This window comes from Dermacentor variabilis, chromosome 8, assembly GCF_050947875.1.
Source record: "Dermacentor variabilis isolate Ectoservices chromosome 8, ASM5094787v1, whole genome shotgun sequence".
NCBI lineage: Eukaryota > Metazoa > Arthropoda > Arachnida > Ixodida > Ixodidae > Dermacentor > Dermacentor variabilis.
Genome location: NC_134575.1, coordinates 171,926,058 through 171,944,680, shown reverse-complemented (window position 1 = coordinate 171,944,680; position 18,623 = coordinate 171,926,058). Strand labels below are relative to the sequence as shown.

Sequence of the window (18,623 nt, the reverse complement as noted above, 5' to 3'; positions counted from 1 at the left end):
GATTTCAACTCTTCCTCCATTATATTGCCGATGATGTGAGACCGCTCAAGCGTCTCGCTTTCTAAACATTTGTTTTGGCCCCCACGTCACTGAGGAGGCAATGTTCAAATGCCAGCCCACCACGAGAGATAACGAAAGCGCAACTAAACGTTCAAAGAGAGAGATGCTTGCCCGATATCGCCCCTAGCTCACCTTTGATATCTGCTGCCTAATGTTTTGGGTAGCCAAAATCTCGGTACATTGGCAGTGCGTAATAGCTGAGCACGTCAGATTCAAGTACTGCATTTCACGATGAGGATAAGCGCCTGCGAATCCATGATGCATGAAACGCTTGTGTTTTATACAAAGGCACAAATTATACAAGAGGGCGTATTGTACATAGGAAAATATGACACCTAAAACTTTTTTATTTGAAGCTTGGTGACCCTGCTTGCAAATCTACCTGTTTTCACCGAGAAAATACTTTTTTTTTTTATTGGTATGAAATAATACAGTGAGAGAACATAGACTGTTTGAGGATTATCAAAGTTTTCAACAAACCATAGAGAACCGTGTCAAAAACCTTCGACCCAGCTTGCTCTCACATCCTCGACAACCATTTAGTGGCCACATGTGATACTCACAAAACTTCACTAATGAATCACTGGCACCAGAACAAATTCATCTCATGAGACTTCATCAATAGGTTTCTCCTTGTTGACAGCATGCAGAACTTTGGTGATGTCTTCGTAAGTTCAGATTGAAAAGAGTTGACGAGGACATACATGGCCTCTATGAGCGACATCTCACCCTTCTTCACCTGTGAAAACTACCCGCAGAACTGGGCTTTACTAATAGTAATCTTTATAGGCTTAACAAATCGGTCCAACATCTTGAGTTGTAGTTTTGCACAAAAGAAAACAACTAGACACCCTGTGATCTGCCATCGCACACTTCTGGCAAATGCTTGCCAGAACGATCAAGAAATGGCGAAAACAAACCTCTCTCTTTGCGAGGAGTAATGCAAATTTGCATGCTAAAGCATAAACGTGCATACTAAAAACTAAATACCTCTGTGAAAAGGGAGGTAGTGTGCATATTGTTAAATTCCAGTTACTTAGTTTTTATGAAGGCACAGTTGATGGATGAGGACTTATAACTTTGTTGCACCTTCAGGTAAAGGACTACCACACTAAGATGACTGAAGCAATGCACTGCAACCTTCAACAGAGCCAGTCACAGCTATGCCCTAGCATGTTGCAACACCTTGTTAAAACATGCTGGATACTCTTGTAAACTCTTGCAATGTTTATGCTCAAATACACAGGCATGTGGCATTAGCACTTTGCGACATACGATGCAACCAAACTTATCTGGAAAGTTCACAGACAAGTGGAATGGCTTCTATTCGACATTGTTGTAAATACCATCTGCGCCTTATCTCGAACGTTTGTCTGCTATAAATCCGAGTGCAGCTGAGAGTGGGTGGCAGTCTAATCTTTGACCACCGCTCCCAAATCATTCCATTTCTCTGCCGGTGAAAGCCAACCTAATCAGACTCGTTCCAGTGCTACGCCACAGTTTGCCAATCTTTAGTCACCTGCACTGTCATCACTATGCGACATCTGGTGAATCATCATCATCATTAGCCTAGTTACGCCCACTGCAGGGCAAAGGCCTCTCCCATACTTCTCCAACAACCCCGGTCATGTACTAATTGTGGCCATGCCGTGCCTGCAAACTTCTTAATCTCATCCGCCCACCTAACTTTCTGCCGCCCCCTGCTACGCTTCCTTTTCCTTGGGATCCAGTCCGTAACCCTTAATGACCATCGGTTATCTTCCCTCCTCATTACATGTCCTGCCCATGCCCATTTCTTTTTCATTATTTCAACTAAGATGTCATTAACTCGCGTTTGTTCCCTCACCCAATCTGCTCTTTTCTTATCCCTTAACGTTACACCTATCATTCTTCTTTCCATAGCTCGTTGCGTCGTCCTCAATTTAAGTAGAACCCTTTTCGTAAGCCTCCAGGTTTCTGCCCCACACGCGAGTACTGTTAAGACACAGCTGTTATAAACTTTTCTCTTGAGGGATAATGGCAACCTGCTGTTCATGATCTGAGAATGCCTGCCAAACGCACCCCAGCACATTCTTATTCTTCTGATTATTTCCGTCTCATGATCCGGATCCGCCGTCACTACCTGCCCTAAGTAGATGTATTCCCTAACGACTTCCAGTGCCTCGCTGCCGATTGTAAATTGCTGTTCTCTTCAGAGACTGTTAAGCATTACTTTAGTTTTCTGCAGATAAATTTTTAGACCCACTCTTCTGCTTTGCCTCTCCAGGTCAGTGAGCATGCATTGCAATTGGTCCCCTGAGTTACTAAGCGAGGCAATATCATCAGCGAATCACAAGTTACTCAGGTATTCTCCAAGAACTTTTATCCCCAATTCTTGCCAATCCAGGTCTCTCAAGTATCAAGTTCATCAAGTATACTCTGAATACCTCCTGTAAACACGCTGTGAATAGCATCGGAGATATTGTATCTCCCTGCCTGACGCCTTTCTTTATTGGGATTTTGTTGCTTGCTTTATGGAGGACTACGGTGGCTGTGGAGCCGCTATAATATCTTTAAGTATTTTTACATACGGCTCGTATACACCCTGATTCCGTAATGCCTCCATGACTGCCGAGGTTTCGACGGAATCAAACGCTTTCTCGTAATCAATGAAAGCTATATATAAGGGTTGGTTATATTCCGCCCATTTCTCTATCACCTGATTGATAGCGTGAATATGATCTATTGTTGAGTAGCCTTTACGGAATCCTGCCTGGTCCTTTGCTTGACAGAAGTCTAGGGTGTTCCTGATTCTATTTGCGATTACCTTAGTAAATAGTTTGTAGGCAACGGACAGTAAGCTGATCGGTCTATAATTTGTCAAGTCTTTGGCATGCCATTTCTTATGGATTAGGATTATGTTAGCGTTCTTCCAAGATTTCGGTACACTCGAGGTCACGAGGCATTGCGTATACAGGGTAGCCAGTTTCTCTGGAACAATCTGTCCACCATCCTTCAACAAATCTGCTGTTACCTGATCCTCCCCAGCTGCCTTCCCCCTTTGCATATCTCCCAAGGCTTTCTTTACTTCTTCTGGCGTTACCTTTGGGATTTCGAATTCCTCTAGACTATTTTCTCTTCCATTATCGTCGTGGGTGCCACTGGTACTGTATAAATCTCTATAGACCTCCTCAGCCACTTGAACTATCTCATCCATATTAGTAATGATATTGCCGGCTTTGTCTCTTAACGCATACATCTGATTCTTGCCAATTCCCAGTTTCTTCTTCACTGTTTTTAGGCTTCCTCCGCTCCTGAGAGCATGTTCAATTCTATCCATATTATACTTCCTTATGTCAGCTGTCTTACGCTTGTTGATCAACTTCGAAAGTTCTGCCAGTTATATTCTAGCTGTAGGGTTAGATGCTTTCATACATTGGCGTTTCTTGATCAGATCTTTCGTCTCCTGCGATAGTTTGCTGGTATCCTGCCTAGCGGAGTTACCACCGACTTCCATTGCACACTCCTTAATGATGCCCACAAGATTGTCGTTCATTGCTTCAACACTAAGGTCCTCTTCCTGAGTTAAAGCTGAATACCTGTTCCTTAGCTTGATCTGGAATTCCTCTATTTTCCCTCTTACCGCTAACTCATTGATCGGCTTCTTATGTACCAGTTTCTTCCGTTCCCTCCTCAGGTCTAGGCTAATTCGAGTTCTTACCATCCTGTGGTCACTGCAGCGCACCTTGCCGAGCACGTCCACATCTTGTATGATGCCAGGGTTAGCGCAGAGTATGAAGTCTATTTCATTTCTAGTCTCGCCGTTCGGGCTCATCCACGTCCACTTTCGGCTGTCCCGCTTGCGGAAGAAGGTATTCATTATCCTCATATTATTCTGTTCCGCAAACTCTCCCCTGCTATTCCTAGTACCTATGCCATATTCCCCCACTGTCTTGTCTCCAGCCTGCTTCTTGCCTACCTTGGCATTAAAGTCACCCATTAGTATAGTGTATTTAGTTTTCACTCTACCTATCGCCGAATCCACGTCTTCATAGAAGCTTTCGACTTCCTGGTCATCATGACTGGATGTAGGGGCGTAGACCTGTACAATCTTCATTTTGTACCTCTTATTAAGTTTCACAACAAGACCTGCCACCCTCTCGTTAATGCTATAGAATTCCTGTATGTTACCAGCTATATTCTTATTAATCAGGAATCCGACTCCCAGTTCTCTTCTCTCCGCTAAGCCCCGGTAGCACAGGACGTGCCCACTTTTTAGCACTGTATAGGCTTCTTTTGGCCTCCTAACTTCACTGAGCCCTATTATATCCCATTTACTGCCCTCTAATTCCTCCAATAGCACTGCTAGACTCGCCTCACTAGATAACGTTCTAGCGTTAAACGTTGCCAGGTTCATATTCCAATGGCGGCCTGTCCGGCCGCCATTGTGCTACCCAAATGGCCACAGGCCAGATTGGCAACCTCAGTGACGAGGCTCGAAGCAATCGCCATCTTCCAGGGCTATCACCGAAGTGCGAAACTGGGGCTGTGTTCTCAAACGATCCACCTCGCCGATAGTCATGTTCAATAAAACAACCAGCTGCTTGCTGGTGACGACAGCATGCACTGCCAACCTGCACTCTCAAATGCTTCACAATGCACAAGAGAGCGCACCGTGCGAGTCTAGAGCAGCTCGGGTGTGTTGCTTTTGAGTGTAATGGCCGCAGTAAGGGTCCTGTGCACTGATTACGGTTGGCTATGGCCGCTTGAGGTAAATCCAATTAAAAATGGAAGTGTGAAATTTTTCATTTTAATCAGTAATTTGTGCTACAACTTATGTGGTTGCGAAACACATTTTTGATGATATTATCAAGTGACACTGTGAGTCAGGTATCATGCACCGCCAGAGTGGCATTGTCCAACCTGTCTCTGCTATACTTCACCACCAACCGGTCACTACCAACCACGCGAGCAACGTGTTGTTCATGCTGCCGCTGCAAGCTGTTCCAAGGCGCACAATGCAATAGCCGATCAACAGTCAACAAATATTGCTGCGCAAAACTATGTGCAAACTGCTATCAAAATACTGTCGCCGACCGATAAATCGAACACCGATAATCCGGACATGCTTGGTAATTTGGACAGCCTTGGAGTACCGTCACTGGCCCCTTAGACTTAATTTAATGTATAACGACGACCGATATTTCAGACAGCCACCAGCTCTACATTCAGTTATCCGGACTCCCTCTGTAATGTAGCGTATGCCAACACTGGCGCCGTTATCTCCTCTGGTAACTTCGACAATACATCAAGTATGGCCTCCGAGATTACACACTATATGGTAATCTCTGAGGCCTTGCCTTGGTCGCCACTCTACGCCTCTGAGATTTAACTGCAACGGCCAATCTTGGAGGCTTTGCCTGAATTGTGAGGTCACATCGACATTGTGGTCATCACATTCTTTACCAGCACCCCCACGCATGGCCCGCTATCGCCATTCTGTTAGTTGAGTTTGCCTTGCAGACAGCCATGCTGTGCTTGTTTCTTTAGTTTGCGTTCCAGACAGCGCTCTGCTGACTCAAAGAAGTCTTTCTCGTGAAGTTATTGATAAGCCATGTAAAATGGCCCCAACGGCCCTCGCAGTGTGAATGAGCCCGAATCCGCAACTCAAGAGGCTGAACTGCCGTCTACCACAATGAGCTCAAATGTGTGCCGATTCTTGCCGCCATTACATTTGAAGGCTTTGCAGACGACGACAGCGCAATTTCGTCGTGTGCCGAACTGAACGATGACAAAATAATTGAGCAAGTTCTCCCACCGTCAAATGGCAACTCTGACTCAGATGATGATGTGCCGTGTGCTCAGAGCCTTCCACATGCGGATCTGGCTCAAGCCTCTGCAGTCCTTGCATCGTCATACAACGAAACTTAAACTGGTAGAAATACAGGCTGACTTGGTAGCACATAAATGGAAGTGTGTGCAGCAATGCATCAACCATTTGTTCGTTGCACAGAGACCTTAAAACGTAAATAAAGTGGTCTTTTTCGGATGCATTAGTATTTTCGCACATTCGATAGTTTGGACGTATTTATGTTCCCCGTGGAGTCCAAATTATCGGTCATCGACTGTATCTATAAACTACCAACGCTCTTGTCTCTATTACACTACACCACCAACCAACCGCGAAAAGACGCGTCCATTTACTCAATATATGTTGGAAGCACCCGACAACACTGTGACATCAAATTGTCGTAGGCCGGAGCTACTAGATGGTGCTATTCATTTTCAAATTTTGCTAAAACAGGCAATCAATGCATGACGTTGGCGGAGGCATGGCCAATGCGATAGTATCACTGAAGTGGAGTGTTTCAGAATACGGCCCCTGTATTGGAGCATACTTGACAGTGCAAAGAAGATTTGACGGCCATTATGACCTTGCCCCCAGGGGCATTCCCCCCTCATCCTGCAGCAGCCTTGGGTATCTGCAATCTTTAACAGCTCGCCTGGAGAAGACCCAGAAGAATGGCTCGATCAATTCGAGCGTATGGCTACATTCATCATGTGGGAGGATGACATGAAGCTCCATTATGTTATCTTTACCCTCGATGGCCCTGCAAAAACATGGTATAAAAGCCCATGAAGCCTCGTTGGCGACGTTGAATCTTTTCAAGACTGAGTTCCCAAAGACATTTACGAATATTTTGTGCAACAAAAGGGCTGAGGTTTTACTGCAGTCAAGGGTCCAAAAGCCAAATGAAACTGTGATCATGTATGTAGAAGAGATGAAGCTCCTATTCAGGCAAGCGTACCCAAAAATGACAGAAGAAAAGAAAATAGAACTTCTAATACAAAACATAAAGAGCCCCTTTTCACTGACTTACCCGCAACCATCCGAAAACTGTCACTGAATTCACACATAAAGCATCGATTATTGCAAGGAGCTTAGATGTGAGGGCTCACCCATACAACCGCATAGTGCATGTCTCCACTATCGACCTGCCGGTATTTCCATTTCCGTTTCATTTAAGCTGCAGCCAAGCATGAGCTGCACCACCTTTCCCCGACACGGGTGCACATGTTTCACTTGCAAGAGAGAAATTAGGGGACTGCACCTAGGTGATATGGAAGAGTACAGGCTTTGCTCCATTCGTCCCTAGGCGGTGGCAATGTCCACTACCCAAGAGCCAGCGCTTTACTCCCATACGGGATCATAGCGGCCCATACAGAGTCCGTAATGGGGAAGCATACAAATGAACAGGCTAGCTTAGCAGGACTCTTTGAGGAACTATCAGAAATTGTTTGGGATATCATTACCCTTAGTGAGATTAGAAGAACTGGTGAAGCCTATACACTGCTGACTAATGGTCATGTCCAAAACTATAGAGGTATCCCCGACAAGAAGCAATACGAGGTAGGATTCCTAATCCATAAGGATATAGCGGGCAACACTAATGAATTCTACAGCATTAATGACAGGGTAGCAGTACAGTAAACCTCGTTAAACCGTACCCACTTAAACAGTAGTTTTGTTTTAAAAGTAGTAAAGTCAAATCCCCGACTCAGCGGCCATTGAACATAATGTGTTTTGTATCCGCATAAACCGTACCAGGTTATTGCGTACGTGTCGGTTAACACATAGTATTTCCACTTTTCGTCACACAAACACGGCGGTGGGTCATCTCCATCGGGCGGCCGTGAAGTTTACACGTGAAGTCACATCAACATCAACATCATTTTGGCGCCGTGCCAGAGAGCATTGTGGCATCGAGCAAACGAGGACTCGCATCATGCCGAAGCTAGGATAAGCAAGACGCCGGGTGCTGAGCATAGAAGAAAAATTAGACATTGTTCGTGCTATCGAAAGTGACACTAAGTCGGCGCTGGCATGCGACAGGGATCTGCTGTTGACTACGGTGTGTGGCATTTGTAATGCGAAGAAGTTGCTCGGCAACGCTGCTGCGACCACGTAGAGCTGTCGGCTATGAGGTTCGACTTTTCGCCATTGTTGCCTCTGTTGTTGCTGAAGTGTCAACTAGCGACAGTGATGAGGACGACACGGAAAGCGACAACATGGGCGTTTGAGGCCCGACAGTAACAGAAGCTGAACGTTACATCACCCTCATGAATGCAATCGTCGCGATGAGAACAGCACCCCGCAATGAGAAAGGCGCCCTGTGACTTCAGCAGCCCTACCGCATGCGTGCACGAAAAATACGCAATGCCAACGAGGAATCTTCCATGTGAGTGCTTGGTGAGAAGAGGGGGCTGGCTGAAAAGCTGGCACACAGCTTCAGTAAGTTTAAGGCCGCTGTCGTCGCTGCTAGGCCACTGCGACATCAAACGAAAATAACACTTTTGTTGCGCGAAGTGAATAAATATTGCATATTTATTTTCGCTTTAATCACACTCTTTCTGAGTTCCGTGTTCTGTTTTTGACAAGTAAGTGGGCACAATTTTGTGCTATTTTTGTTAAAAAGTGCTACCATTTAGTACGCACTTTTTCCTAGCTCCGGCCAACTACGGTTTAACGAGGTTTCACTATAGTCATAATCAAATGTAATGAGAGATATATATTAAAGGTAGCACAAGCCTACACTCCAACATCCAGTCGCAATGATGATGAAGTAGATCAGTTTTATGAAGATGTTGAATTAGCGATGAGAAAAGTGCAAACTCGATATACTGTAGTAATGGGCGACTTCAATGCAGAAGTGGGAAAAAAGCAAGCTGGTGAACAAGCACTTTGCAACTATAATGCGTTGATTCTAGGAACGCTAGAGAGATGCTGGTAGAATTCGCAGAAAGGAATAAGCTGCGAACAATGAACACCTTTTCAGGAAGCGTAGAAACAGAAAGTGGACCTGGAAAAGCCCTAATGGTGAAAAAAGAAATTAAACCGATTTCATATTTTCTGCCAATCCCAGCGTAGTACAGGATTTAGATGTGATTAATAGAGTAAAGTGCAGCGATCATAGGTTCTAATGAGGGCTAGGATTCACCTCAATTTGAAGAGAGAAAGTGTAAAATTGGTCAGGAAGAAACAGGTCAACCTAGAGGCAATAAGGGTAAAAGCAGACAAATTTAGGCTGATACTTGCAAATAAATATGCAGCCTTAGAACAGAGAAATGGAGATGACATAGAGATAATGAACGAAACCGTAACTAGGCTGGCTTCAGAGGCAGCAATTGAAGTGGGGGGCAAGGCATCAAGGCAACCAGTAGGCAAGCTCTCCCAAGTAACAAAGGAACTAATAAAGAAACCACAAAGAATGAAAGTGTCCAACTCAAGAGATAAGACAAAATTTGAGGAACTGTCAAAACTGATCAACAAGGCGAAAATAAGTGATATTCGCAACTATAACATGAGAAAGACTGAAGAAGCCATAAAAAATGGATGCAGCCTGAAATCAGCGAGAAAGAAACTTGGCATAGGATAGACCAAGATGTATGCACTGAAAGATAAGCAGGGTAATAGCATCAGCAATCTCGAAGATATAGTAAAAGAAGGAGGAGAATTCTATACTGACCTGTACAGTACCCAGAGGAGTCGGGATACCTCCGTTAGAAACAGTAATGAATAGGATACAGAAACTCCTCCTATAACTAGCGATAAGGTCAGAAGGGCCATGCAGGACACGAAACGAGGAAGAATGGCAGGAGAAGATGGAATAACAGTCAATTTAATCAAAGATGGAGGAGACATAATGCTTGGGAAAACTGGCGGCTCTTTATACGAAGTGTCTATCAACTGCAAGGGTCCCAGAAAACTGGAAGAATGCAAACATAATGCTAATCCACAAGAAGGGAGACGTTAAAGAATTGAAAAATTATAGGCCCATTAGCTTCCTCCCAGTATTATATAAAATATTCACCAAGGTAATTTGCAATAGAATAAGGACAATACTGAACTTTAGCCAACCAAGGGAACAGGCTGGCTTCAGGAAGGAGTACTATACAAATGGATCACATCCATGTCATTAATCAGGTAATCGAAAAATCTGCAGAGTACAAGCAGCCTCTCTATATGGCTTTCATAAATCTAGCAATCATAGAGGCATTACGTAATCAAGGAGTACAGACCGCTTACGTAAATATCTTGGAAAATATCTGCAGAGATTCCACAGCTACCTTAATTCTCCACAAGATAAGTAGGAAGATACCTATAAAGAAAGGAGTCATACAAGGAGACACAATCCCTCCAATGCTATTCACTGCATGCCTTGAAAAAGTATTCAAGCTATTAAACTGGGAATGTTTAGGAGTAAGGATCGACGGCAAATACCTCAGCAACCTTCGGTTTGCCGATGACATTCTTCAATTCGGCAATACTGCAGACGAGTTACAGCAAATGATTGAGGGCCTTATCAGAAAGAGTGTAAGAGTGGGGTTGAAGATTAATATGCAGACGCAAAGATACTGATCAATATCCAGGCAGTCAGCCTCTAGAGTCTGTGATGGAGTATGTTTACCTAGGTCAATTACTCACAGGGGAACCTGATCATGAGAAGGAAACTTACAGAAGAATAAAAATGGGCTGGAGCGCATTCGGCAGACATTGTCAGATCCTGACTGGAAGCTTACCATTATCATTAAACAGAAAGGTGCACAATCATTGCATTCTACCGGTGTTGACACATGGGGCAGAAATATGGAGCTGACAAAGAAGCTCGAAATCAAGTTAAGAACTGCGCAGCAAGCAATGGAATGAAGAATCCTAGGCATAATGTTAAGAGACAGAAAGAGAGCAGTTTGGATCAGAGAGCAAACGGGTATTGCTGACATTGTAATTGACATTATGAGAAAAAAATGGAGCTGGGCAGGTCAGGTAATGCCCAGGTTAGATAACTGTTGGACCATTAGAGTTACAGAATGGATAACAAGAGTAGGGAAGCGCAGTCGAGGGCTGCAGAAGACTAGGTGGGGCGATGAAATTAAGAAATTCGCGGGCGCTAGTTGGAATCGGTTGGCGCAAGGCAGGGGTAATTGGAGATCGCAGGGATAGGCCTTCATTCTGCAGTGGACATAAAATGGGCTGATGATGATGACAAAACAACTAATTCACAGTAACAACATGCCATTATGCACTGTTCTGTTCAGGCAATGGCTTTTGAACAGAAAATCTCAAACTGTGACGTATCCCACCGCAGTATGCAGCGAGAGGCATCCTGTCAACCCACGCTAGGAGCGCTATGTGCGGCCCCTGCAACCACAGTCGCCCACTCATATATTTGGAAGCTTCGCCAAGCAAAGCAGACCTCTGAAGGACCCCCCGACCAGCAACGTCCACTGTCCTTCCACTGCAGTGAGCTCGGCCACATCCTATGATATTGCTCATACAAACACATGGAACATGGTTTTGCCCTCGACGCACCACGACCCAAACAGCGATCCAGCAAAATAAAAGATTGCATGCGCCGCACCAGCTACTCGCCCAGCTGTTCATCGAGGTCTAAGTCACTTTCATCCACAAGCACTGCATCACCAAGCCAAAGCTATGAAGCAGAACGACTAAACAAAATGTTCCCTAGACCTCATAAGGGAAACTAAACGCAACCTATGGAAATGAGGTTGCTTGCTGGTGAAGTGACAAAAGTCCTCCTCCGACCACACCACATGACGACGGTGCACCCGTGACGCTGCCGCAGTTACTACGAGGATGGCGCACACAAAGAAGTGCCAGTACAAGTGATGCCACCGCTCTGAGAAATGACGATGTGCCCCAGCCACAATCACATCACCCGCTGGAGCCGTGACCAAACACCAAGACCGATGTGCAACCCGAGGGCAATAATAAATGAACTGGACGTAGTTATAGAGTGCCGTAATGTCACAGCATTAATCAACACGGGAGCCGACTATTTCATGATAAGTGGAGACTTTGCTGCGCAGCTAAAGAAAGTGACGATAAAATGAGACAGTCCCCAGATCCACACAGCCAGAGGCCTTCTTGTCTTGCCGATGGGACAATACACCATATGAGTTAATGTCAATGCATGTACCTATCCTGTGACCTTCACAGTCCAGCAGCATTGGTCCTGTGATGTCATCCTGGGCATGGACTTCCTTAACTTCCTTAATGAGTATCGTGTGCTCATTGACTTTCAATCCAAGCTCATGCCAGTTTCGACGGGCAAAGCCATACTGTCAAAGATAACCCTGGGGCATCACCCAGTCCTGAGTGTCCTCGACGAAGATGTGAGCATACCACCCTGACCAGGCATCACTGTCCCAGTGTTTACTCGAAATCCTGAAAACATCGAGGGTATCATCAAGAGAAACAAGCAGTTGCTCTTGGACAAAGATCTGGGCATCGCAAGGGTAATCGCCCATTTCTGGGATGAAAAAGTCAAGCTGCTGGTGGCAAACTTCAGCAAGAAATTCCGACACCTCAACAAAGGCCCCACAATTGCTTTCTTGGACAAACTAAAAAACATTCAAGATGCCTTCTCCCTTTTCGGCCTATCTCCGCAAGACTCGTATAACCAAGGCCATAGGCCTGCTTTCAACATCAACCCAGCGCAGTTCAGGCACAGACAAGACCAAATCCACAGTCTCCTTCAGAGTTACAGGGACTGTTCTGCATCCTCATGGGCCTAACAAACGCCGATTGCCAAGCATCGCATCATAACTGATGAACATGCCCAACCACTCCGCCAGAGCCCCTAGTGTGTTGTCGTAGGAACGCCAATCCTGCGAGATCAAGTGAACGAGATGCGTTGCAATGACATCATTCAGTCTTCCAAGAGCTTTTTGAGCAGCACCGGTTATCCTTATCAAAAAGAAAGACAGGAGCCTAAGGTTCTGCATCCATTACTGCATATTAACCAGCATAAGGAAGAAACCTGTCTAAAGGATCAACATTTGGCCGAGTTGGTACTGGTTGAACATCTTGAAGGGGCAGCGCAAGACGACAAAGACAAAAAGGCAGGAAACACACAGGACAGGAATGAACATTGCACATAGCAATGAGACTGCAAGGGAGATTATTCAGGCCTACTATATCAGAAAAAAAAAAGATCCCATTGTGTAAGCATGCCTTCATTAAATTTGCATGACAGTGAATTTGCATTTTTAAACCGCTTCATAGCGTGGCATTAGATTATATGGTTTTGCTGTTTGCCTGTGCACTGATAATGACGCCATTGATGGGAGAGCACGTGGGTATAGGTTGCAGCATTTAAGTTTCTGTATGCCTTCTAATAAAGTTAGTTGCGAGTTCAGCACTGTCCTGTGTGTTTCCTACCTTTTTGTCTTTATCGACTTGCGCTGCCCCTTCAAGATGTTCAGAAAGCTGTCTACCCGCTCCTGCAGATCAACGACACCCTTGACAGACTCCACAATGCCAAGTACTTCTTGTCCATGGATCTGAAAAGTGGGTACTGGCAGATTGAAACTGCCAAGAGAGACCGTGAAAAGACGGCCTTGATCATGTCAGAGTTATTTGAGTTCAAGGTCATGCCACTCAGGCTTTGATCACCACTGGTAATGTTCCAACGAGTAATGGGCACAGTGTTGGCTAGTCTCAAGTGGCAAACCTCTCTCCTATATCTGCATGGCCTTCACAGCAAGCTTCAATGAACACCTTCAGAGGCTGAAGGCAGTACTGGACACAGTCAAGTCTTCCGGACTTACCCTAAAGCCTGAGAAGTGCCGCCTCACATACCAGGAGCTGCTGTTTCTCAGGCACGTCATCAGCAAGGATGGTGTACGCTCCGACTTACAGAAGACGATCTCTCTTGTGCAGTTCCCACGATTTGTCCAGAACTTTTTGCGCACAACTGGGGCTTTGACCCAGCTGACAAAGGCAGATGTGCCATTGAAATGGGAAGCACCACAAGTGGAAGCCTTCAAGGAACTTCAGCATCGTTTACAGTCCCCTCCTGTCCTCACATTTTAACAAAAGTGCCGAGACTCAAATTCATATAGACGCAAGCAGCATACCTAGGTGCTGTCCTCCTTCAGAAAACAACAGGCTGGAGAACTTAATTGCCAACACTAGCTGTTTGCTGTCAAAGGCCAAGGCTAACTATTCAACTACCAAAAAGGAGTCATCTTAGCGATATTGAAATTCCGTCCATACTTCTACAGCCAATCATTCAAGATTGCCAGTGACCATCACGCCTTGTGCTGTCTTGCCAATTTGAAGGACCCCTCCGGCAGCCTTGCTCGGTGAAGCCAGTCTCCAAAAGTTCGTCACCTTAATATACAAGTCCGAGCGGAAGCAATTAGACGCCGACTGCGTGCCAAGAGATCCTGTGGATGCATCACCGCAAGAAAATGACGATGACGCTTTCCTTGGGCTTATCAGTAGCAGAACTCTTGCGGAGCAGCAGCACTCAAACCCTGAATTAAGAGCATCTCATCCAGTACTGTTAGATACGGGACCGTTTCCTGAGCCTACTTCGAGTTCACCAGACCACATCGAATCGCACCACAGCTAATTAAGGAGCACAGAAGCACGGATACCACATTTCTGAGGCGCGGCACGTGCAAACAAGTTGGCGGCCCCCACTTCGTGTGCCACAGGTGGAGCTATTCACTGCTTGACTCTTCCCAAAAGTGAAGCGAGAGCCTGGCACTGTTGCAGGTAAAGTGGGTCCCGAAGCAAGACGACTGTAATGCACCGTGAAAACCTGGCAGCGTCGCCCCCATCTGCCTATTGTGACGGCGCATTGAAAGTCAGCAAGGCAAGACCGCAGGGAGAAGTAAGTCCTCGGACAATTGGGGACCAAGCAGCGACCCTCTCCGCCGGGTGTGACACCATCGCACGGGCGCCTACCATTGGCCGAAAATGACGACACCCGAGCGGGCTCGCCGATTGGCCGAAAATGGCGTCACCTGAGCGGGCTCTCCCATTGGCCGAACGTGACGTGTCTTCGAGACGCCGAAGGACTTGAAAGACACGGACCGGGAGCAGCAGGAGAGCATTCCTAGAGCATTCCTTAATTCATCTCTTTTGAGCTTCTTGCCACGGGCCACAGCGTCGGAGTTGCTGCCGGCCCGTAATGACTTTAAGACTGTTAATTGACTCTCACTGTAAATAATGTAAATAAACCTCCCAAGTGTTTCATCTCAAAGTCCTCCTCAACTCTTACAGTACCTGGAAGGCAAGGAGTCTTCAACCCTTCCAGCGTTCAGGGTTGTTGTGGCGGTGTTGACAAGAGCTTTGCGCCCAGCAAGAACGCCTACCTTTTCGTCATCGCCAACAACCTTCGAGAAGAAATTCTCCAGGCTTCCCATGATGAACTGACAGCTGGGCACCTCGGGTATAGCTGGGCTGTGTCCAAGTGTGATATGCGCATGACGACATGCTTGTATTGTGAGACTTGCTCGACGACTGCAACATGTACCCAAGGAGGAACAAGCAATATCCGGGGAAAAGAAAGACAGGTCGTGGCAAATTGAAAGGGAGAAGAGAAAGCGCTAGGAATGGGCGGACGAGAGCGTGCACTGTGGGGCTCAGGAGGCGAGGTGGTACAGGTTCAAAAGGAGATGGTACAGGTTAAAAAAAACAGCAGCTGAGCACCCCAAGGGAGATCCAGGAGGCAGCCCTGCTGGTCCATACAACCGGACTGTTTCAGGGACGTCCACGGACGACGCTCCACAGTCAAGCTGTGCTTTGTGGATGAAACAGACTGGCCAGTCAGATGAAAGGACCTCAGCCCCCCTGACCATTGCCGAGCACTGAACCCGTGCCCGGCCCTTCCAACGTCTCCTGAAGAATGCAGCTTCAGCCCAATCGTCGAACATGCTGGTCATGACTAGCAAGCATGGCGTTAATGACAGAGTCGACATGGGGCTCTGCGGCTCGTTTACTGCCACTTTCTCAGAACTACCCCATCGTCTGGGCCAAAGCAACTCTCCCAATGAATCAGTGTTTACACAATCACTGTGACTATGACTTACTGCGTCATTAACGGGCGGAACAGTGAAGTACTTAAAGCAACCCTATAACTTTGATTGCCTCCTGCCTATATGCTCCAGCCTGCTTTAACGATGCCATCTTCCAAATGCTCCTGTGTAGTAAATATAGCTTATTCCCTTTTATGAAAGTGTAGTGTGAAAAGATTGCATTTTGTGTAAAAACGGCTGTCTGTAATTTGCACCAAGGTTGCCCTTGCATGCGCGTGTCCTCACAAGAACCTGACTTTACACCACGACAAATACTTCTGGCCACAACTGTCCGCTGACATCGCACGGTACATAAGAACCTGCTGTGATTGTCAGCGACGAAAGATGCCACTGACCAAGCAGCTGGACTGCTAAACCCCCCATCGACAAAGTCTTTCCAACAGATGGGAATGAACTTCCTCAGTCCCTTCCCAACACCAACTTTGGGCGACAGGCCCATAGGATATGGAGTGGACGGTGCAGTGGTGTGTTTGCTAACCTGTACGAATGCGCAGGTGCTGCTTCATGCTGAATTTATGGAAGAAGCTCTGACAGCATGAAGGTCACTGAGAAGATATTGTCATGTTGTAGTGACAGTGAAGAACGATGCGGTATCAAAACTGTGAGTTACAAATTTAACTCTCTACTGGGCGAACTTGTGCCCAGCAACACAAGTAACACTCGAGTGCACTGACAGTAGCAAGTAAAGTCCACAAGCGTGGAAAATCTGATCTGCGAGTCAAGCCTGTCGGCTTTTATACATGACTCGTCGAACGCTCCTGGTGCCTGCATGGCTTCCAGAAACTACTACACAATTCGTGTCGCACATGCCATCTGATTATACAAGGTTCGACGAGAACACACACAACAGACAGAATCAACGATAACATTTGAGTAAGTTCCAAGTCGTGCAGGCGCATCTTTAAGTTGTTAGCGGGTGAAATGCAGTCCCAGAGAAAATGATAAGTAGGCACACATGTCCATATTTCACCTGTGTGGATGCGCAGATGTCTTCGCAAGCTGGACTTATGCGAGAACTTCTGAGGGCATGAAGCGCACTGGAATGGCTTCTCGCCTGTGTGGGTGCGCAAGTGCACCTTCAGCCTGTACCTTTCCGAGAACTTCCGAGGGCACAAGTCACATTTAAATGGTCGCTCGCCAGTATGGACCCTGATGTGCAATTTCAGCACATAAGCCTTATCAGTCTCATAGTCACAGAGGTGACAGCGGTGGCGGAGTCCCTGGTGCGAGTGGTCACCCTCAGCTGTTGATGGCAATACAGAAGGCCTTGATGCTGTACAAATAAAACAAAAATAGAATTTATTACAACATGCAAAAGAACACACAACCTAAAGCTGATGATGAGTTTTATTTCATATTTTTTTTTATTATTGGAGAGGTCTTGAGAGAGATTTCAGGCATGATGGAAGAAGGCAGGTGGCTGACCTTCTTGATTTACTCCAAATTTTGCTATTTGAAGCTTAGTGACCCTGCTCGCGAAATGTACTTGTTTTCACTGAGAAAATACTTTTTTTTTTATTGGTATGAAATAGTAAAGTGAGAGAACGTAGCTTATGCTAGTTTTCATCTTTGTGCTGTAGTATAATAATTCACATTGCTCTCGGCAAAGAGATAGGTTTGTCTTGACCGAGTTTGTCAAAAAGCTTTGACCCAATTTGCCCTTTCATCCTCAAGAATGATTTAGTGGTCACAGGTGATATTTGCAAAACTTCACTAACAAATCACTGGCACCAGAACAAATTTATCTCATATGAGACTTCATGAGCAGGTTTCTCCTTTTTGACTGCACGTAGAACTTTGATGATCTTTACATACACTCAGACTGAAAGGAGCCAGCGAGGACAGACATGGCCTGTCCGAGTGACATCTCGCCGTTTTTTTCATCCAAGAAAACTACTCAAACCTGGCATTTACTAACAATAATCCTTTACAGGCTTAACGAACTATAACAACACCTTGAGTTAGAGTTTTTCCCAAAAGAAAACAAATGGACACACACACTCCTCCTTGTGATCTGTCATCACACACTTCTGGCAAATGCTTGCAGGTACTGCAAGAAGTCAAGACAAACCTATCTCTTTGCCAAGAGCAATGTGAATTATCATGCTACAGCATAAAGGTGACAACTTGCATAACCTAAACAGCTGCAAGCACAAGTGAGGCACGTGTGCAGATTGTCAGATTCTGGTTGCTTAGTTTTATTGTGACACTCCAGGCGCATTTCTGCCATCGACATCGCTGTGAGGTTCTGTATGAACGAAAGCATGAGAGGGTGAGCCGGCAAGCACTGTTCAATCTAGCATGCGCAAGCGACAAATGTGGCCTGGAGGTGTGCCCTCTCCTGCCGCGCGCGAGGCACGGCGGTCAGGCAAGGGAGGAGGGGTGGTGTTCTGCGGCGGCTGCTAGGGTACCTCGATGTCCTCCTCGCCCTCTGCCCCGTATAGGCTAGAGCCAACCGCGGCGTCTACTACTACGTTGGCCACGCGAATTGTGGACGCCGTTGTAGACGCCTTTGGCGGACATTGTAGGGACGCGTTACCAGCGCTCGTGTGTCTTGAAAGCGATCTGCGACGTGGTCAAAGTGCGCCCACACAGTCCTCATCTTCAAAGCGATCTGCAATGTTTGCAGAGTGCACATAGTGCCAGTAGCGTCAAATGCACTGTGCTTTCGA

General features: G+C 46.1%; 1 protein-coding gene across 1 annotated transcript in view; it reads right to left on the bottom strand.

The window, feature by feature from the left end:
- The window catches only part of LOC142590725 (uncharacterized), a 54,293-nt gene that overhangs the window by 15,060 nt on the left and 20,610 nt on the right, over positions 1-18,623 (bottom strand). Inside the window, exon 3 of the mRNA XM_075703154.1 lies at positions 16,922-17,224. Within this exon, the coding sequence (XP_075559269.1) occupies positions 16,922-17,224 (303 nt within the window). The remainder of the gene's footprint in view (positions 1-16,921; positions 17,225-18,623) is intronic.